Here is a 22,568-nt window from a genome sequence, read left to right on the forward strand (position 1 = left end):
TCCTGGGACCGGTTTCTGCTCAGATGTGGGTCCCGAGCTCACTCCACCACTGGATTCAAGCTAGATGGCTAATGAAGGGTAATGCCCTGAAACCAGTCCCAGGATGCTTGGAACCAAGCACCCTGCCTTCAGGATTGTTAAGGCCTGCTATAGTGGTGATTTATAGGTTCTAAGTGTAGTGAGATATAGTAAATGTATACCTTAAGCAAGTGGTGCATGCAACAACGTTCACAGGCTGCAATGGCAGGCCTGTAGTTCCATTTTATATAGCCTCTCGTGGGTGGGATAATACATGCTTCAGCCCATAAGAGGCCTCTGGGGTACCTATGCCCTGGGTACATGGGTACCATATACTAGGGACTGGCAAGGGTATCCCAGTATCCAATCTGGAGTGTACCTAAGCACATAACATAACAGTTTAGGACGAAAGCAGATAGACTAGGGTCCCGATTTGGAGGATCCCAGTCAGACTAGTCAAAAACAGTATCACATTTAGCAAAAAGTGGGGGTAACCATAAGAAGCAGATCCTATTTTCCTACAGCTGCCTATCAAGGAATCACTTAAGAAATATTATTGGCATTGGGTGGCCCAGTCTTCCATTTCATATTCGTCTTGGGGCCGTTTAACCACAGAGTTTATGGAGTTTAAACAGCTTGACTCATGCGAATATTACTTGGATGCTATCACGATCCCTCAGGATAGGAAGCTGTTTATGCAATTTAGATTTGGTTCACTTCCAGTGAAGGCTCTTACAGCTTCCTGGCGCTCACCATCCACTGATTTACAATATTGTCCAGACTGTCCTCATGCCCTGGAAGCGATTGGTCATATATTTTTTGCCTGCCCACTGTACAAACGGCGAGAGCCAAATGGATAGCTCCCGTTTATAAATGCTTTGGTATCCGGTGCCATCTAGAGGTGCTGTGCATCTTAAAATCTCACGCTAGCTTAGTAGTAGTTTGCGCTGTTGCAAAGTTTCTTGGCACTATGTGGACTATTAGAAGGTCTATCCTGAACCTACAACATTAACATTCTGGACATTGTTAAAATACTTTTTAATGTACCTTTTAACCAGTTTATTACATCTCTATATATCTATTCCCTGTCTTAAAGTGTAAGTCATGTTTTTACTGTTTCTACAATGTTTGCACCATGCAAACAACTAATGAATTGTTCTATGGTGGGCCTTGTTGTTTACCACTCTCTCGAGATTGGCCCACGTTGCGTTTTTGTGCTCCACTGCTTTGTGTCACTTGTATTTTTAGCATTAATTTTAACTAATTATCGTTGCATTCTCAGTATGTATTTAATAATTTTGTTTTTATGAATTGTCTGTACTCCTGCTTTTATGGTCATAAGACCGAAATAAAGTTTATGACTGACAGTCTCTCCCAGTCTGCAAGGGCTTCCATCCCTTGGTGGACTCATCGCGAAAATATTCTGGTGGGAATCTCATTCCATCAGACCTCGACAACGCAGACACTGATCACGAATGCTTCTCTCCAGGGATGGGGGGCCCAGATGAATCCTCTTCAAAAACGGTCTGTGGCCGACCAAGGAACAGGCATATCACATCAATATGCTGAAGCAACGGCTCCATTCAGGTCTGCTACCTATTAGTCCAAAGAGACAATACAACCACTATGTACTACCTGAACAAGCAGGGAGGGATCCGATCCCTCCCCCTATCCCTGGAGACTCAAGCGATTTGGCATTGGCTCCTGCCCAGACGATTCACTATTACAGTGGTTGGCCTACCAGGAGAACAAAACACTCAAGCAGAGTCCCTGAGCCATCATTTTGTTGACCATCAAGACTGGGTTCTGCATGACGACGTAATAGCATATGTTTTCAGGGAATGGGGTCAGCCTGGCATAGATCTCTTCGCGAACTACACCAACAGAAAATGGCTAGACTTTGTGTCAAGATATTATCGATTGGTCAGGCCCTTTTTGGACGCTTTCACACTAATTCCTCTCTTCCCGAAAGTCTTAACCAACCTGTACCGCTCCAAAGCCAGAATGATTCTGATCGCTCCGGACTGGCCATGCCAGTAGTGGTATCCGGACTTCCTACACCTATCAGAGCAACCACATAGTAGGCTTTGTGCAGGCCAAATCTCCTCTCCAAACTGAAACGGAGAATCCATCACCCCAACTTTCCCTCACTGAACTTGGCTGGATGGCTCCTGAGTTCCTACAATATGGCCATCTAAGACTTCCACAGGAGTGCATGAATATTCTAAAAGAATCAAAAAGACCGTCCACACAATGCTCCTATGCGTTTAAATGGAAAAGATTCTATATGTGATGTGTACAAAAAGATTGCCATCCTGTTCAGGGGCAAGAGGAGGTAACTATATCTCCTACACTAGGCCAATTCAGTTCTACAGTTGGCTTCCATCAAATTACACCTTGCAGTCATTACAGCGTACAAAGTCACCTTCCCAGCCATCGTTCTTCCAGCGGTTAACTATTTTTCGTAAGAGTTAAAGAAAGTCTTTCCATCAGTTCATTCCCCTTCCCCCAATACCCCCCCCCCGCGAACTCAGTCTGGTAATTTCTAAACTCCTGGATCCACCTTTTGAACCGATACACAGAGGGGCGCAACAGCATCTCACATGGAAAGCTTATTTCTTAGTAGTGATCACCGCGTCTCACAGTTAGCAAAATCCAAGCCCACTGTTCTAAAGAGCCCTACACAGTCTTTCACAGCAATAGCAATAGGGTAGTGATGAGAACTCACCCTTTGTTTTTGCCTAAAGTAGTGTATAACTTTCACATTAATCAGACCATTTCACTACCCACATTTTTTCCTAATCCCACCACATCAGCTGAAAGGTCTCTCCATTCTTTAGACCTGAAAAGAGTCTTGAAATTCTACTTAGACAAGACTAAGGCCCTTAGGAAATCTGATCATATTTTTGTTAATTATGGTTCCATTGGAACAGGTTTTCCAGCCTCCAAACGTTCTGTCTTCAGATGGATAGTTTCTTATATCAAACTAGCTTACCAGATATCCAACAAACTCCTTGCAGCTGCAACCAAGGCACAATCCACAAGGAGAAAGGCATTTACTGTGGCCCTGCTTCATGTTTCCATCTCTGAAATCTGCAAGGCAGGCACTTGGAGGTTGTTACATATGTACACGAGACACTACTTTCTCATTTGGATACGAGAGCAGATACTCAAGAAGGCCAGGCCTCTTTGAGAAATTTATTTCAGTGCCGAGAATAGCAGCTCTTGATTAATCTGTCCACAGAGGTAGTGGATGGGCTTGCTATTCGATTCAGTGCGTATAACTATTGATGAGGATCCCCTAGAAGAGAAGGATAAATTACCTGTAATCCTAGTTCTCTTCCAGGGGTATGCTCATCAAAGTCATAAACAACCCGCCCACCTCCCCGGACAAATGATCAAGCAATAAGTCATCTCTTTGTGCCCTGATCTTCGGATCTCTGTAAAGAACAACTGACCTGTCACCCCTGAGGATGACAAGAGGCAAGGGGTAATGGCAGCCTTAAAGGCACAGTGCCAGTTCTTTCATTTTTTTCTTCTGTTATGCGTTTCCAATGCAGCCTATGGGCTAACAATGCCTATCCTGTTCCATTGCCATTTGTGCAGTTCAGTAAATAAAGTATGGATTGTCTCTTTGCTTACCTGATTTTCTTCCTATGATAGAAATTAAGAGAATTTAAAGGTGTATGTTTATTGAAACACATACAATTTATGGAAGCATTGTCTAGCCTTGTTTTGGTTAAGGCTGTATTTTTTAGTTATGGAAAATGTATATATATATATATATATATATATATATATATATATATATATATATATATATATATGTATATATATATATATAAATATATATATATATGAACACGAACTCCAAACACTACCTCCGAACCCACACTCGGAACGGCGAAGCACACAGGAGACGGACCAGCAGGATAATTACAGGTTTTCTTTATTGCATTTCTCAGCTGGGTTGAAGGGCATATATATTTTTTTTTTATGTACTCCGGGGTCCCCACACATGGGCAGGAATATTCAGTGCTTATGACTTTGATGAGGACACCCCTGGAAGAGAACTAGGATTATAGGTAAGTAACTTATCCTTCTATACCTTCTCATGCCATAGCAATTCTGTTTTACTGGAGATAGGACTGTTGTGTATAAAGGTCCCCTTTTCACCTCATTTTAATTTTTCTCCATTTTAAGGTTGATTACAAACTTCTGGAGAAGATATGCAACATGTGGCGGAACTTCGATGACATCACTGATTCATGGAGCAGCGTCCTGAAAATTGTGGACTGGTATGCCTTGCACCAGGATGTGCTTCAGCCGGTAGCAGGCCCTGGCCACTGGAATGACCCAGACATGGTGAGGATGGGCAGGGGTGTGTGGGGATGGGAGGGCATCATATTACTTTAGGGAAACCTTCTGAGGACGGCACAGTCTTTTCCACTTCTCTTTTGCCCTTGCATATTAATCCTGACCTGTGACATCACTACCATTCTTGTACTGGCACTCATGTATATCTGTGCCAATGCACTCCACCATTGACATCATCCCAGTACTGAAACTATAGAGCTCTATCTGTTGCCTTCAGCCCAGGCCTCAAACACCACTGCTGTTCTAGGATTTCGACCCATGTACAGTTCTGCTAGTACACCTCGCTCTTAACCTACAGCTCCCCCTTCTATTCTGGTTGTTTGATACACACACAACTATGCTGGTGCTTTTCAACCATAAATTATTCTTCCCTCTTATAGTAGTGAGACCCTGTTCATCTCTTGCTTATGCACATCATTTCTGGTGTCCTACCTGCGCTACTCGAAGACTGGCCCACTTTATGTGTTCAACGTATGGAACTTATACAGATCCTCTGAATAATGTTCAACACCTTTAAAAAATGTTTTATTTTTTTAAATATTTTTCATGATGTAGTCTTTATAGTAGAAATGTGTTCGCTGCTCTTTAAATATTTGAGTTTTGTTGGTCACTTCACCCCCAGAATGCTGACTTCCAAGGCAGCCTCTTAACCCGTTTTTCCACTCACCAGATTTTGGAACTTCGAACATTGTTTCTAATTTGTTGGTCAGTTATAGTCCAGGTGTTTTACAGCAAATTACGACATATTTGATCAAATCTATTACATCCTTAAGTGTCCTTGCAGTTTCTTTAAACCACGGCCCTTTTCAAGTTTACATGTAGTGAGTGTAACAACAAAATGACAGTTTGAGACGGGCACTTTTGATGCACTTTGAGTCTGTCATGTAAGCATGAATTCACTGCATGTCAACATTGTATATGGATTGAGTATTGGCTCAAATGCAGGCTCTTGCTTCACTTCATGAGGTGGGCTGCCAACAAATGGAGACTGCAAACCACACTCTAAACCTGGTGCTTCACCTTAAACAAGGAGGCTAGAAGAATCCTTCTTGAAAATGTGACTAGGAAAAATGTCTCTTTGACTTCAGATATTTATCATGCAGTGGCATGTTCAGCATTGGCATATTTGGCACCTGCCCATCATTCATCATTGTAGAAATTATAGAAGTTGAGAGATGGCCATCTTAAATCCAAGGCCGCTTTTCCTTTGACAGTCTGACTAAAACATATGCAGTAGGTCTATAGAGAAAATATTTTGAGTATCCGATGGGTCCAGGGACCTCTGACATAACATCTTAAGATTTTCAGAAAACCCAACAGAATTTAAATTTCCCTCCAGAATTTCAACCCTATTGTGGACGTTCAGTATCTGGTGACAGCCAGCCCTTCTAACTGAGAAAGGTATATACAGAAATAGTACAGTGTTTAGATTCTGACACTGATTTTGTTAGCACAACTTTATCGGCTTACCATTGGCATTAGCTATGGCCATATGAAGAAGGTATTTGGGTTGTTGAGTTTGAATGTGTTGCCAGAATTGAAAGTGCAAGGTTGACCTCAGGGCAAGGAAAGTTTCACCTGAGTGCCCGTGATCAAAGGGTGGCATGTGAAAATGATGGTACTTCTACATCCTGCCTGCTCTTACTCCCAAACTTCTGGGTACCTGCCATCCACTTAATGAATCCAAAGGTACTTCTCCAAATTGCTAAACTAAGCCCTTTTATGTTTAAATGTAATTATTAAAATTTTCAATATCAGAAAACAATACAAAGGCACAGGCGAAAAAGTGCAAGATAGCATACAATATGCAGAAGTTCGTATGTCAAAGAAAACATTTTGCACACCATGAAAATTGTGCAACATTGTAAGATCGAATAATGCACTGCATTGTAAGAAAATCAACCTTTTGCTAGAAACCATTAACTTAAACATCCCCCCTCCCCGTCCGATATTCCAAAATCGTGACTGGCCAGTCCTTGTCCCATACCTGTTGCGTCGCCCTTTAGGCCGTTCTGCCCCTAGGCCCAAAAGCTGCAACACTCTCAGATATTTGGGCTGAGTGACTTCGTTGAATTCTGCTAAGAGCAGCTTTAGAAATGGGCCCCATATAGTCTGAAAGGTGTCAGTGGAGCCGCTCAGTGTGGCCGAAATGCTTTCCATCCCTACAATGTGCCATATCCTATGGAGCCATCCCACGTATGTAGGGGAAGTGGTGGTCACCCAGTGATCAAGATGTTTTGCAGTGCTGCCCCCAAAGCTAGCCCCATCTCGCGCCCTCTCATGCTCTTCAGGGGAAATGTGATGGGATTGGAGAGACCCAAAATTATGTATACTGGAAGCCTAGGGATCTCAGTATCAAAGAGGTTGTCTACCTCATCAAGTATTTTAGGCCAATAGTTAGACAGTAATGGACAATCCTACAGTATATGTGGCAGTGTTCCCTCGTTATCGCAACCATTCCAGCAAGTGGGACTCCTATGTGGGTTGCCTCTGTGGAGGTGCGCCGGTGAAAGGTACCAATAGGTAGCTATTTTCATAGCTGTCTCAATACTAGCTACGTTTCGCTCAATAGTAAATTTCTTTCAAGTCTTTCTGTGTAAGGTCACCTCCTAATTCTCACCCCAGCGCTTCTGACTCGGAGTTCCTAGTGGATGTGGGCCAGTTCTAATCATATCGTACATTTCGGAGATCAACCCCTTATCAGTGAGCTTAGTAATTAACCATTTTTCGTATTTGGTGAGTTTACGACCCCCTTGTTCCCTCATCCCTGGTTGAAGGACCCAGTGCCTCAGCTGCAGGTAACTCAGTCTCTTAGACTTGGGAATCCCTTACTCTAATGTCAATTGGGGGGAGCATGAGCACCCCTGAGAGATCAAAGAGGCGGCCCACCGAGCGACATGAAGTATCCCACCACTCCCTAAATGATTTATCGGACATTCCCGGGGTAAACTCGCTATTGCTGAACAGGGGGGTCAGAGGAGATGGAAAAGTCGTGAGTTTCTTGGTTGTCGACACCTCGTCCCAGGCTTATATCACTGATTTAGTAATCGGTGAGCCCATCAGGCCCCTTGGCCGCTGAGGCTTCTTTAAGAAGGGGACTTTCCACAATGGGATAACCGCCAGTGCCGTGTCCTGGAAGAGCAACCATTTTCCGATTCGGGCCTTGTCCACTCCATCAGGTACCTCAGCTGGGCCGCTTTATAATAGCTGAGAAGGTCCAGAATTCCCAGGCCTCCGTTTTCAGGACACGTATACCCTAAGGCCCTACTCATCCATGGTCGTGCCCCTTCCATACAAACTGGTTGATGCTGGTTTGCAGTGAGGCGATCACTCCCTCAGGAGATAAAACCGGTAGGGTTTGGAACAGGTATAGCGCCTTCCGCAGCAAGGACATTTTGATCGCAGCTACCCGCCCCAAGAGGGAAAGATGGCGCTTGCTCCAGGCGTCCAGGTCCTTTCCGCCCTGTTGTGTCACTTATCATAATTCAATTGAGCCGTGCGTTGGACCGTGGCTGCTAAGTCTAACCCTAGGTAGGGGATAGTGTCTACAACTTTCATGCTGGCCAGCAAGGCGTCTTTGGGTCTGATGTGGGCGGTGCCGGGCTTAAGTTTAGCATTAAAGATTTACCAATGTTAGCCCTGAAACCAGAGACCCGACTAAATGTGTCTAATTTCTCAAGAAAGGGGGGGAGAGAGATCTGTGGTTCCGTCAGTGCTGCTAGTACGTCAAAGGTCCCCCTCCCAATGTAATAAGAATGCTTTAGACGGACTGCGCCTATTCCACCCTATCCAAGTCTAATGCAGCTAGTTGTACCCTGGCTGCCTTAAGTTGTCTCAAGACCCTAGGGGCCCTAGTACTGCTATGCACTCCAGTTCCTGCACCTAAGCTGATAGGGTGGATCTCACCTCCTTGCGCTCCCTATTTTGGGCAGCCGCGATTGCTATTAGCTCCCCCATACTACTGCTTTCATCGCCTCCCATAATGTTGTGACTGCTATGTCTGAGGTGTCATTAAGGGTGAGGTAGTCTTTAATGCATGTACTAAGTTGCTGTTCCACCACTTTGTTATGGAGCATATTCTCTTTGAGTCTCCAGGTTCCAGGTTGGTGGGCTCGTGGAGTCGCTAGTACCTGTACCGTCAGTGCAATGTGGTCTGACAGGGCCATGGGTTCAACGGTCACTGCTTGAACCACCGTATTAACCTCCCCAGTTCCCAGGAAGTAATCTAAGCGGGCATAAGGCTTATGTGCATGGGAGTAAAATGTATATTGTTTCAAGGTGGAGTTGGCTGCCTTCCAGATGTCTTATCAATCCCATATAACGCAGCCATACCTTCCCATCCCTCGAGATCTCTGCCCCATAGAAGTAAGACGCTTGCGATCTGTCTATGTTGGAGTCCATGACTATGTTTAGGTCCCCCCCTACCAGTGTCATACGGTGCTGTTAAACCATTATGTGTCTGCTAAGGCAGCCTGAAGAAATCTCTCTTGCCCCTAGTTAGTGACGTACACTGAGCCGACCACCCAAAGTTGGTTACCAAATTGAAGAGTGTAGGCCGAGAGCTTCCCCTTCAGCTCTGCCACTTTCTCCTTTACTACCCCCGTACATCGCTTAGATATGAGAATAGCCCCGCTCACCCCCTTTTTTCTCCCCAATTGAAGAGAAATATTGATGGGGAAATGCCCTTGAGCGAATGCGGTGTTTATCTTTGGGGAGGAGGTCTGTCTCCTGTAAGAGACACACGTCGGCCTCTGCATGCTTTAAGTAGGATAGAATAGCGCGTCTTTTCACTCGGTTGTTGAGCCCCTTGACGTTAAGTGTAAGTATTTTCATAGGCTCCGTAGCCATATTAGGCATTTGCGGGCCGAGCTAAACTAGCCCCAAAGTGCTATGGTATGTCCCTCTGTGTGGTGGAGCAGCTTTGTGTAGCTTTAAGCTGTATTTGCCAGTATACGAACTCTTGCATAAAGGACTTGGGAGCCCCCAGGAGGCCTTGCAAGAATACATTACGGAAATCGGACACTGCCCCCACTACCTAACCCCAACAAACCCAACATTAAGTTACCCGAAAATTGTCCAGAAGTCGCAGTACATGACCGCGCCTCCTTGGTGAAACAGTTGGTAGGGTGCATCACGTGGCCAACAGGGCTCCCCCCGCCCGCCGCCCCCAACATTCCTGTAGTCCACTTATCTGACCCCCAGAGTAGTCCATTCGCCTACTCCGGATCCGTATTCAGCTATTAGAGAGAACAACACCGCCCAGCATTCCTGCAGCATAGTCTCTGGATTTGGCTTTGAGAGGGTCCCCAACCGCAGACTTGTTGCCATTTCTCTTGTTGTCCTTTCCTGTCGCCAACCAGGATTCAGCTGATGAGGGCCGGTCAACGCTCAGGACCTGACATGCCTCCTTCAGTGATCTGATTTGCCGTAGTTTGCCATCCCATTTACAAATGATGCAAAAGTGATGCCCCCATGAGTAGGAAACACCTTGGTTGCGAAGGTGGGTCGTGACTGGTAGAAAGTCTCTACGCTTCTGCAGCGTGATGGCCACTAAGTCCTGATATAAGGCAATGGGGTGCCCCTGATACGTTAGATGGCAAGCAGGTAGGACGTGGCTCGCTCGTCTTCCCGTTCCCATCGGCCGTCCAGGGCGCTTCCCGGTGCTGTTTCTGAGCTCTAGACCCCTGGCTGTGAATGGGGCAGCTGTGGGAACACAGGCGCCTGCTTTTCTGCCAACATTGGCCGCAGAGAACATACAAACCGGACGCCTCGAGAACACCGCTCCCCGAGATCCAAGATGGTGGCCCGGACTTCGTGAAGGATCAGGAGGGACGGCTGGAGTGCCGATAATGCTTCAGGCGACTGCCAGGGAGGCCTAGACACTACGTGGCTCGCTGCACGGCCTTGCCGGGGCATCCCTTCCTCGCTGCAAGATAAGCTCCTTAAGCTGAAAATCTGGCAGGAATGCCAGGATGTCGGGGGGCACCGAAGCCTTCCGCTGCAAGCCGACTCTGTGAGCCCTGTCAATTTTGATTGCAAAGTCCTGAGATTCCTGCAGCACTTGGCGAAAGAGAGCTTGGAGAAACCCAGTGATGTCTGTGCCTTCCACGTTGGGAGGAACACCCTTCACCCGTATGTTGTTTCTACGGGAGCGATTTTTCAAATCTTCCGCACGTTCCTGAAGAGCAATTTGTTGGGCCTGCAGGCGGATCACTTCTTTCTGTAGGTGCTCCACTTCCTCATCTCAGGATTGTTCGTGGTCCTCCATTGTAGCTACTCTTTCTCCCACAGCGTCCAGGTATCTCCGCACCTCCTTCATCTCATCGGCGAAGTCTTTTTTGAGGGTTTGTAGGTCGTCCCTCAGAGCCGAGAACAGTTGTGATAGGAAGGGCCTTGTAACCGGTTCATGCGTGTTCTCCACCTCCTGCCCTCCAGATGTAGCAGGGGAGGTGCGGCCATACCCTCCGCTCGCCCCTGTCATCTTGGTGAACATGTCCTTCATGTTCCTGTCCTTCTTCCCCTGTGGGGTAGACATGTCTAGGTTTTAGCTATAAGCGTGGGGCAGTGGTCCAAAGTTGTGGGTCTTCGCCTGGGATAAGTGGAGGCAACTGGGGCCCTGGTCTGGCTGCTTGTGGAGGAAGTTTAGGTGGCCACCAGTCCACTGGTCTCTCGGCACCGGTACCTCCCTTTGGCCGGGTACGGTGCGAGGCCACCTCGTGTGAGATGATCAGCGCCCTGTGTTGCAGGTGAAGCAGAGTGTCACGTGTCCCGCTAACGAGCGGCGTTGGTATGTCGCATTTCAATTTACAAAGTTATTGCAGTGGCCTCCCCAGTTCTCTCGGAAGTTCTAGTGTTGGTGATGCCACCAGTGCAGCCTCTCTTGCCGCTTGTTGAGCCTCGCCCGCGTCCGGGCACTTTCCTCAATGAGCCAGGCCGTGAGGTTGGGGCCCCCGGTGCCTGGCCCGCAGCCGTCGAGCGGTTCACCCCCTCCAGTGTAGTGGAATGGCGCCTCAGCCGGCCCGGCCACCTAGGTTATATTATTATATATATATATATGGTACTACATGTATCTAGGGGCAGTAAATTAAATATTGGCCATGGGCTGCAGTTCTCATTGTGCCACTCACTACAGTAGCACTGCCAAACATGTCTATAGGCTGACCACTGCAAGTTTTGCCAGGCACAAACCTCCCTTTTTAAAACCTATACGTCTAGGGTAGGGCTTTAAAGCCCACAGGGCAGGGTGCATGATATTTAAGTGAAGGACATATAGATGCAATATTTTACATGTCCTGGTAGGGAAAACCCGAAAAAGCCTTTTTTTCCCACTGGCAAGGCTATCTCTCCCATAGGTTACATTTAATAAGCACTAAGTCTGTTTGGAGATAGCTAGAAAGAAGTTTTAAGGGCTGGTGTCACAATTTTCCGACCAGACGTGCTGTGTGAAGCCAGGAGCGCACCGGAATATAACATTTTCTGGCTGTCGTAACAGAAAATTTCAATTCTATAGAGGACTCATAGGCGAGGATTATGCTCATCTTTCTTCACTTTATTCTGTAAAGCTGCCTTTTGATAAACAACTACATTTCCCAGAAAACCATTAGGGAAAGAGAAAAAACACCACAACCAATCAATGAACAGTCAATGTAACTCTGTTTATGCCCCCTTTGACTTCTTGTGAGAGCTGCATTCCATAGAAAAGATTCCTCCCAACATTTGCTCACTCCTGCTTAGAGGCTTTTTTCTCTAAAACATAACACCAGACTTGTAAAAGCCTTCTCACACTTATAAAATGACAGTCAAGTTGCATGAAATATCATTAGAAGCAACCTGCAATACCTCATTTACAGATAACATTACAGTATATAATCTCAATAACTACTGAACATTGTCCTTACAAGAAACCCAAACATACTTATTCTTAAGAGAAAAACTCCCAAATTTCACATATCTGTAAAAATTTTCAGGGAGGGATAATCGACCTTGATTGGGGGGGGAATAATCCTTGCATCCGAGTCCTTAATAGAATTGAAACTTTCCGTTATGACAAGTAGGAAATCTTATATTCTATGTCAGGACTGGAGGCGAAAATTATTCTCCTTCAAATCTTATTTACCAACATGGTAGCATTGTCCTCTATCGGTTTAAAATAGAACATATTAAACATGGAGCCTGATGACTAATCACCCATATTCACTATATCGTTGATGCAAGCTCCCAACGAAAAAGTGTTGGAAGCCATAGCACCTCTTGCCAAGTGTGCTCTGAACATTAACCTGTCAATATCTGCATCTTGCATGACATATCTCACCCATCGGGCTATGGTAGGAGAAGCTGCCATTCCCCGACTGGGTGAACTTTCTCTGTCAATGCTTAATATGCTTTAACACAGCAGATCACACTAAATTTTGGGACATCCATGAACATTGGATACAAAATAATCCTTGAATTACATTTTGTTGATCTTGAAATATAGAAAGTTACCCTTTCTGGAGTATAGTCCTACATGTAATATTCAGGGCTCGGACATCAGACACCCTTTTACAGGCTATGATTCCAATGTTTCAGACTCTATCCTGGATTTAATTGAGACTGACTCTGAGGCTGCTGGGCCTCATGACCTCCAACATACTGCTGGTATAACATTCCCATTGGTATATGTGTCTCTGCAATGGGACCTGAAGTCTCAGTGGGCACAGCATCAGGGAAATCTCTACAACCTGGTTCAGGTATTGGAATGGACTGAAAAAGATCTGCAGTGGTGGCAGGGGTCTCTCGCCGGACCAAGCAGAACCTTGGTTAGATCTATTCGCCACCACGGAGAACATGCAATGTTAGTACTTCTGCGCTCTGGAGTTTCTAAAGCATGTGTCACTTGGAGATGCATTACATCTCAAGTGAAATTCGGGCCTCATGCACGCCTTCCCGCTCATACAACAGCTGCAAAGAGTTCTCAAGAAGATCAGGAACGACTGTAGCCAAGTCATTCTGGTGGCTTTGGAGTGGGCATGGAGAGTACAATATCCCGAACTTCTATGCATCCCTCATCCGGCTGCTACTTCAGGGGGATTTTCAGTTGCAGCAGCAGGATAGGATCCTGCACCCGATCCTGTGCACGCTTCTCTTTCATGCATGGAGACTGAGCGTTGGCAGCTGACTGATTTTGACCTCCCTTCACCTCTGTCCAAGGTATTTTGTTCTATCATTAGCCTGCCAAGACTTTACTTTGGACACAGTTAAAGGGTGTCTTTCAGCCATATTAGCTTTCTTAAGGTTGCCAGTTCAACCATCCCTATTTAAGCCCTTCATTATGCCCCAGTGGGACCAGAATTCGGTTTTAACATTTTTGGTATGATCCCCATTCGAGCCTATGCATAGTTGCTCTCTGCGTCTCTTGATCATCAAAATGGCTACTGTAGTGGCCATTACATCGGCCAGAAGGGTTAACACACTTCAGGCACTCTCTGTGCACCCTCCATACACCAACTTCTTCCCCGACAAACTGGTTCCCTAAACCCATGCCTCTTCCTTGCCGAAGGTAGTGATGCCTTTCCATGTACACCAGAATATCACACTGCTGACTTTCTTCGCTCTGCTTCAACCTTCAATAAAGGAGAGACTCCATCGCCTGGACTGAAAAAAGTGTTGTCGTTCTACATTGATTAAACCACAGAATGTCATGCAGAAGCTGACCATCTCCAGGTGGATTGAGCTCTGCATTAATATCTGCTACATATTGGCCAAAAAGCAACCCACTGAGGGATTGTGTGCTCACTGAAACCCTAGCAGGGGCTGCGACTACTACGTTAGCTCTCGCATCCCCATCCTCGATATTTGTCAGGCTGCTACGTGGGCTTCTCTGCACATGTTTACCAAACACTACTGTCTTGACATCCAGCTCTGTTGGGACAGGCACTTTGTTTGTTAAGGCCTCCAGCACCTACTTGTCTAAACCTGTTCGCAGACCCTCCAACGGGCAGGAATTTCATGGGTCTGTATTCTAAGGTAAGGAATCTGCGTGAAGTCTCTATCAGCTGAATACGTTAGTTACCTTCAGTTGTGCCTTATCTGGTAGTGTTGTATGGCGTTTTAGATTCCGAATTAATTTTCCTGATTCATGCCCTTATATAGGTACACTTCGCGTTGCCCTTATATAGGCAATCAAGCCCTTATTTAGGCATAGCCCATGCTGCCCAAATTCAGGCATGGCTACTTCCATCCGTTCATCAACGTCACAACAATTTCATGGAAAACCAGACTCTTAAGCTGAAGGGACTTCCCCTAGCCTGGATATTCATTTCTCCAAGATACTCATTTATTATTCTTGAACAACTATTCTTTAGGGGTCATCCATGACGTTCATATACTTGACTTTACGTCAAAGCTGGCATTCCTAAACACCTTCAAGGTATAAATATACCTTCACTTGCTATAGCAAAGCACGGTGTGGTTCGGTGCAGTTCGACTACCTACTTGCCCGACGCATCTCGCTACAGCTAGTGCCGAAGGAAGCCGTCTCTCCAGCTGACGCACTGACAAGAAGCTGTCCTCCTCTGCCGAGAAATCCAGCTCCAGTGTTTCTGACTCCCCTTGCGGGGTGTTGGAAAATCGAACCCGAGACAGAGATATCAACCTCCTTCATTCTAAGGTATGGAGCTGATTAGAACCCAGAGAAACCTTTGGCAATTCTTGGCAAAAACTAAACCTATGCTAAAGACCACACTTACTTCTTCCCTGGTACTAGACCTAGGTTAGGTACATTGGGGTAGGCGTATTTTAGAAGCACCAGTTGAGTATTTTAGCCTGTGTTAATATGTATGTACTTTTATATGTCATAGCACTAAACAATGCTATTACAGTATTATTTTATAATACTATTATCACTGTACGCATTATACTTTGCATTCTGTCTAACGATTGTAGCAGTTCACCTCTCTTGCTTGAGAAAGAAGACTGTTCAATAAATCCTTTTATTGAAAACGCCCGTCTCACTATTCGAGAAAGTTTCTAGTGACCTCTGAGCTAGCTGGCACTCACAATTAAGTTTAGTATATTCGATAGAGACATACTGACCTCAGTCCTATGTCACATTTATAGGATATATTATTCCAATGCGCAGAGCCTATTGGGAATATAGGAACTACACTACAGTAGAGACTCTTTCTAGCTGCAGATTCCATACTGTCCTCCCCGCTTCTGTGAACTGTTTATTCTGTATAAATTGTATCTGTAGGACCTTAATATCTGCTTTGTTTCAAAAACTTTTATTTCGGTCACTGGAGCCATAAAAAGTGTACACAAAACACCAAATAACAGACTTATATATAATAAATACATACCATTCTTAAGAACACTCCATAAATTAATACAATTTCTAATTATAAGTCACATCAAAGAATTTTATCAGATGACTAGAGTGGGAGGAGGGGAGGGAAAGAAATGGGGCAGCAAGGAGCGATTATATCAATTAATACAATGCAATCAGCAAACAATTTAAAAAATAAATAGCAGCAATATTTCAATAAATAATTTAAAAACTGGAAAAAAGATACACTATTTACAATAAAATCACATTTGTCAAGAATACTTATTTTTACAGAGTGAATTAAAAAGTCAGTATCTGGAGGAGCTACGCCAGCAACCAAGATGGCCGCATAAGCTCTCGGCTCCGCTGACCTCCGCCAGCAGCTCGTATATCCTGTTCTCAATCCTGAATTTGCACCAGTCTCCCGGGTTCGTGAAGTATTCCTGCTTCTAAAGGTGTGATCCCGAGCTTTTTATCTTGTCGGATGCCAAAGATACGCCGTGTTCCCATTCTCGGCCTACCATCGTGTGGAAGCCGGGGCCTCGATTTCTGGCCTATTCGGGTTGGAGTTGATCAACAACGGCCGCTGGACCTGGATTGAGCCCGGTCCCCCGGAGTGCATCGTTAACTGCTTGTCTGATGCTGACATTGTGAGCGGTATACACCGTGGAGACAACAGCGTGCCGCGCCTGTTGCCGTGTTCGGGGGTCCGGCGCCCGGAGACCCTGCCCTTCCCGGGGTTGACGGGCCGGGGCCCTCGCTGCCGGCGACGGTGTCGATCTGGCACGACGGGGAGCGCCCATTATTGTCATCGGATTTGCGTGGCCTGTTACCCCGGAGAAGCCGGCCTCCGGGGTTCGAATCCAGCTCTGCCTCTTCGTGAGAGGAGATGGGGCGGACGGAAAGTACGCCATCGCTACGGTCCGTCATGGATGGCATTGAGGCGCTCCATTCGCAATCCGCCGCTGTATTCCGGACACTGATCGTGCAAGTGGACGGTATCTTGGGGCCGGTACACGACTCTCCGTCTAGTCCTGATACATCTGTGGTACCAGCGATGCAATGTACGCCTGAGATCGAGGTCCCCGGGCAGAACCTGGCTTCACTGTGCTTTGCCGGCCCCCAATGTACACTCAGCGAGCCCGTGATCGTCGCTATCATTCCCTGCTTGATCCTGCTGCCGCCCCGTATAGATATGGACAGTCTTCTGTGCTGTAATAAGTTCCACAGGGACTATTGGGGAGATTTGCTATTTCTGGACACATTCCCTCATTCGTTATATGGTTATCGTGACCTTCTCTCCTTTTGTCGCTCCTGCAACACTGATGTGGACTTTAATGAACGTTCTGCCTTTTCCTTTGTGATGGTGGTTCGAGTGCAAGAGACTCTCCTGAAATGCCGTACTGGTCAGGGTTGAACTTGAGGGCTTGGACTTGATTGTGTGGCTTGACTCACTGCCGGGATTGTCCCATGTAATGTGCTGGGAGCTGGGTGGTGCTTTGTTATACTCCCCCGATTGGTTTGTATATTTTGCCAAATGCTGGTACGATTATATCTCGGGGTGGTCACTGCTGGCGGGGGGTATGGGAGACCGGGGGTGTGTTTGCTTTTACGATATTCCCTCCTCCATCTTTTCCCTTCCCTGGGGTTAGTTTAGTGGGCGACAGGCACACTGCTAGTGGGTTAGGTCGTAGCCATCCGCAGGGGTGCTGGGCGGGGGGTTGAGGGGGGGTTTGTTATTTTTCCTTTCTTTTGTTCTATGACCTTTCTTTTTCCCTTTTCCCTTCTTCACAAGAAATGTGGCGTATTCTCCTGATTTTTATTCCTCATATTCGGGTATCGAGTGTCTGGTCTTCATATCCTGTATTCTGGGTGGGCGGGATTCGGCGATGTTTGCTTAGGTTAACAGTAACGTACTGTTCTACCTCTGCCCTACACTGCTATTGATGTCTTTCAGATGCTTGTACTTGTTGTGTATTTTCCTAATTGATTTGCCCGTCCGCCATTACGATATGTTCCTCCGAATGATGCCCGATATGTATATTTTCACTCTTGTGTTATAATTAATAAAAATATATATAAAAAAAAAAAGTCAGTATCTAACAGAATCTAATCACATACTGATCATATTATACAAAAATTTAGATGCCGATATGCAATTTATGTTTTTTTACCCTTTTCGATAAAAGCCCATCTCCTTCGCCACATTGTATTTAAGTAACGTGAAACAGCAAACACAAGGGGTTTGGATGTATCATATTTTAAAACCCGAAATGTCTCCCTGCAGTGCTCGAACCCCAGATTCCGGCAAAGCTGTACTAGCCAGTAGCGCCTCACTTTTTATTTAACCGTCTGTTTTTATTACACCCCCCAAGGGGGGGCACGCATATGGAAAGGGTGATATATGCACACAGCGATAAGCCTACAACCCCCAAGGGGCCGGCCGCGTCAGGAAAAAAAAGCAATAACATACTGTGCCTGCATGGCCTGCGGTTTCGTCAATCTTACACACAGCGTTCTGCCTACAACCCCTTCGGGGCGGCCGCGTCAAAGAAATAGCGAAAACTGTTACCATGCCTATTGATCACCGCACATGTAACCGGGCCCTTAGGGCCGGGCACAGACCAAAGGTCAGAATCAGTAAAACTACCGGACCATAGCGGTCCAATTTACAACCAGAAGCCTAGAGAGAGGCAACAGAACAACAGGGATAGTGAAGAGAGAGAGTAGAGAAAAGGTCAAAGAAGCGAGATTCGGGAGAGGAGGAGAGACAGGATCCAGAGAGGAGCACCAGCAGGGACAGACGTCACCAGGCACATTGCGGGTTCCAGAGCCATTACACCATGAGCCTGCGCGGGGTAAAGGGGAGCACAGCATCGTCTACTAAATGCAGCGCCCTCAGCCTAGGAGGCATGTTTCTCGCATGTTCAGTTTTGCACAGATAGGTCACCAAGGGCTGCCACACCGCCTTAAAGCGTGTATTGCGGGTCTGCAGTCTCGCGGAAAGCAACTCCATAGCGATGACGTGCCAGAGTTTCCCAAACCATGCAGCAATAGGGGGCGCCTCCTTCTTCTTCCAGTACAGGGCAACAAGTTGTCTGGCAGCACACAGCATTTGCAACGACATAGTCCAGTCACTTCGGGTCAGAGCGAGCAGATTTGCAGGTTTTTATTCCCAGCAACACTGTACTAGCGGCATCAGGCAAAGGAAACCCCAGGACCCCCTTTATGTGGCTCAGGACCTCTTTCCAGAAGGTAGTGATCGGAAGGCAGGTCCACCAAATGTGTAGGAAATCCCCCGGCACGTGTTGGCATCTCTAGCAACTGGGAGAGGAGGATGGAAACATTTTATGCAAGCGCTGAGGCGTGTAGTACCACTGCGTCATTACTTTATACGCGTTTTCCTGCTGTGGCACGCGGCGGTACACTTAGGGATATCCCTCCATAGCCGAAGCCACTGTGTCGTTGCGATATCAGCCCCCAGCGTCGCATGCCATCGTGGCTGATATGTCTGCGAAGGCGGTGTCTGAGGGTGATGCAGTATCTGGTATATCTTGGAGATCAAGCCCTTCGTGTCGGTGCAGGAACGGGTCAGACGCTCGAACGGAGTAAAGTCTCGAGTAGCCCCAGGGTATACCGCGTCCGTCAAGGCCCAGTGGCGTAGTTGGAGATATTGCAGCTCAGCCTCAGGTGGAAGCCGAAATTCCTCCCTACAGTGGGCAAAAGATTTAAATGTGCCCCCATCGAAAAGATCTGTAAGGACTCTACAGTCACCCTGTGGCCATCTATGAAAGGCTCTAGTACGATAAGCCGGTGGAAACCACGGGTTGCCCTCAATAGGGGTATGCGGGGAGGGGAAAGATGTGAGACCTCTACGTACCGCTATTCTGTCCCATATTTCCAATACTGTCTTTGTGGGCACCGCAAGATATGCGCTCGGGGACCGCCCTGCTTTATGAGTCCATGCTAGGTCCCAGACAGTGCGACCGGTTACGGCTCTGTCCATGTGGAGCCACCCTTTCTCACTTTCTCTGGTGCCCCATTCAACTACAAATCGCAGGTGGGCAGCCCAGTAATAATCCACCAAATTAGGGCATGCCAGCCCTCCACGATCTCTTGGAGCCATAAGGAGTGCTTGTGAAAAACGGGGTCTCTTACCCCCCCATATGAAGTTGGTGCATTCCGTCTGCAAGGCGCGAATATTTTGTAAGGGGATAGGCGTGGGCAGACATTGAAACAGGTAGAGGAGTTTCGACAGAATAGACATTTTGATGGCGTTGAGTCTTCCCAACCATGAAGGGATAAGTGACTTCCATCTACGCAAATCATCAAGTACCGTTCTGCGACAGTCTTTCCAATTAAGGGACGACCAGTCATCTAATGAGGGGGTCAGGTGCAGGCCAAGGTACCGAATATGGCGATCGGTCCACTGGTATGGGCACAGCTGTTCCAGCGGGGGAACCTCAGATTGAGGGATGGTAAGGTTAAGTACCCAGGACTTATTGTGGTTAATTTTCAAACCAGAGGCGCTTTCAAAGGTGCAAAGCGCGGCGTGGAGCGCCGGTAGAGACTGTCGGGGCTCCGTGAGTGTGAGGATGAGATCGTCCGCATAGAGCGCCACTTTATGGTCTTGCCCACCCATCGGGATGCCGTGGATGGCCGGATCGCGACGAATCATATCTGCCAGAGGCTCTATCGCTAGGGCAAACAGTAAGGGCGAGAGAGGGCAGCCATGCCTAGTCCCTCTCCCGATGTCGATCGGGTCCGTTAACTGTCCGTTCACGCGGATCATAGCCCTGGGAGTAGCGTAAGGTGCCATGATTCTGGCAACCATCTTCGGACCAAGTCCCATTTTGCAAAGGACCGCCCGGAGGAAGTACCAGTCGACCCGGTGAAACGCTTTCTCAGCGTCCAATGATAGGAGGCAGGCCAGGATCTGCCAGTGGCGTACTTTCCCCACCAAGTGCGCAATCTTTCGCACATTATCCGCCCCTTGGCGGCCACGGATAAAGCCCACCTGGTCCGGGTCGACCAGGTCAGGCATAAGGGGGTCCAGCCGCTTAGCCAGCACCTTGGTATAAATTTTAAAGTCGGTATTCAGCAGTGCTATTGGGCGGTACGACGAGCAAAGTGTGGGGTCCTTCCCAGACTTCGGAATTAAGGCTATTTCCGCCATGTCCATATCCGGAGAGGGGCCCTGTCCGTCAGCGAAAGAATTGAAGAGTCGAAGAAGGTAGGGATTCAGCTGAGCCTGGAACAGGCGATAAAAGGATAGTGGCAGTCCATCGGGACCCGGCATCTTCCCCAGATTGAGCTCGCTAAGAGCCCAGGCTATCTCTTCTTGCGTTATCGGTTCCTCCAGGAGCCCAGCCGTGTGGGGGTCCAACGTTGTCCCACCGTACTGCTCCAATACCTCTGCCGCCAAAGCAGGAGTCGGCGGGTCCGCAGTGTAGAGCGAAGCATAATAATCCTTGAACGCCTGTAATTTATCCCTAGCCACCGTTGCCTTAGACCCATTAGGAAGCACCACATTCGCTATATGGGACTTGGCTGCTTTGACCCTCAGTCTCCGCGCTAAGAGCTTCCCGACCTTATCCCCTCCATCGAAATGTAATTGTTTCAAAGCCAAAAGGGAGCCTTCAGCCCTATTCATACGCAGCAGTCGTAGTTGGCCCCGAAGATTCGCCAGGTGGCATCTCGTCTTTAAGGTAGAGGCACCCTGATCTTGTGCCTCCGCCACCTTCAGGTCCCTCACCAGGCCGTCCTCCACAGCCCTCCTTTCTCGCGCCCTCGCGATCACGAGGGAGGTAATATGACCCCGGATTGTGGCCTTAAAGGCATCCCAGACCACCGGGAAAGGCATCTCGGGCAGGTCGTTGGCCCCAAAATAGGAGGTAATGGCGGTACGAACGTCCTCAACATTTGTCGCGTCTCGAAGGATGTGCGGCGGTAGATACCATTTCCGCTCTCGAGGGGGGCAGTCCTGCGGATCCCGAAGGAGCAGTTCCACATGTGCATGGTCCGAAATTGATATATCGGACATCTCCACTTCCACTACATCCCTGAGAAGGTCATGGGATAGGAACATACTATCGATGCGAGAGTAGGAACGGTGGGCGCTCGAATAAAAGGAGTACTCTCGTTTATCCAGGGAAAAATACCGCCACTCGTCGAACAATCCCAGGTCACCAACCTGTTTGCGAAGCGTCAGGGACATCGCCCCAGCCCCGTTGAAGGAGCCCTCGCTTCGGTCGATCTTTGGACACCATACCATATTAAAATCGCCCCCAAGAATGAGCGAGGGGCTACCCTGAGGTATCTGATCTTGCAAGAGGTCCAGGAGGAAGCGATCCTGCGCCTGATTGGGGGCATACACATTGCACAACGTCAGACGGCGAAGTCCCACCTCGACAGCCACCTTGAGAAAACGGCCATCACCACTCCGGAAGGGCCTGCTCGCCCCCCGCCTGATGCCAGCCTTGCACAGAATCGCCACCCCTGCCGTTTTCGTATCCGCCGCCGCCCAGTATTGGAGAGGATATCTAGGATGGGCCATGCGCCCAACGTCAGCCTGTAAAAGGTGGGTCTTCTGCATAAAAACGATGTCTGGGTTATGCCTCAGAAGATAGTGCCAGATCTGCCTGCGCTTATTGGGCGAATTAAGGCCCTTAACATTAAGGGACAGAATCTTTAGGGGGCCATGCCACTACCAGCCATGGCAGGGATCGTCAGAAATCGCCATCAAAACCATCCGCACCCATCCACACACCATCCAAACGCCCCACACAAGGACCCCCCCCGCTCCTCTCTCCACCCGCCACCCCCCGCGCCCCTCCAGGTCCCGCATAGAAAGAAAGAGAGGCAAGAA

At 47.6% G+C, this 22,568-nt stretch overlaps 1 protein-coding gene across 1 annotated transcript in view; it reads left to right on the plus strand.

The window, feature by feature from the left end:
• NAGA (alpha-N-acetylgalactosaminidase) overlaps window positions 1-22,568 on the plus strand; it is a 738,125-nt gene that overhangs the window by 630,974 nt on the left and 84,583 nt on the right. Inside the window, exon 6 of the mRNA XM_078640564.1 lies at window positions 4,222-4,383. Within this exon, the coding sequence (XP_078496690.1) occupies window positions 4,222-4,383 (162 nt within the window). The remainder of the gene's footprint in view (window positions 1-4,221; window positions 4,384-22,568) is intronic.

The sequence above is a fragment of the Lissotriton helveticus genome, chromosome 1_1, assembly GCF_964261635.1.
Source record: "Lissotriton helveticus chromosome 1_1, aLisHel1.1, whole genome shotgun sequence".
In the NCBI taxonomy this organism is placed as follows: domain Eukaryota; kingdom Metazoa; phylum Chordata; class Amphibia; order Caudata; family Salamandridae; genus Lissotriton; species Lissotriton helveticus.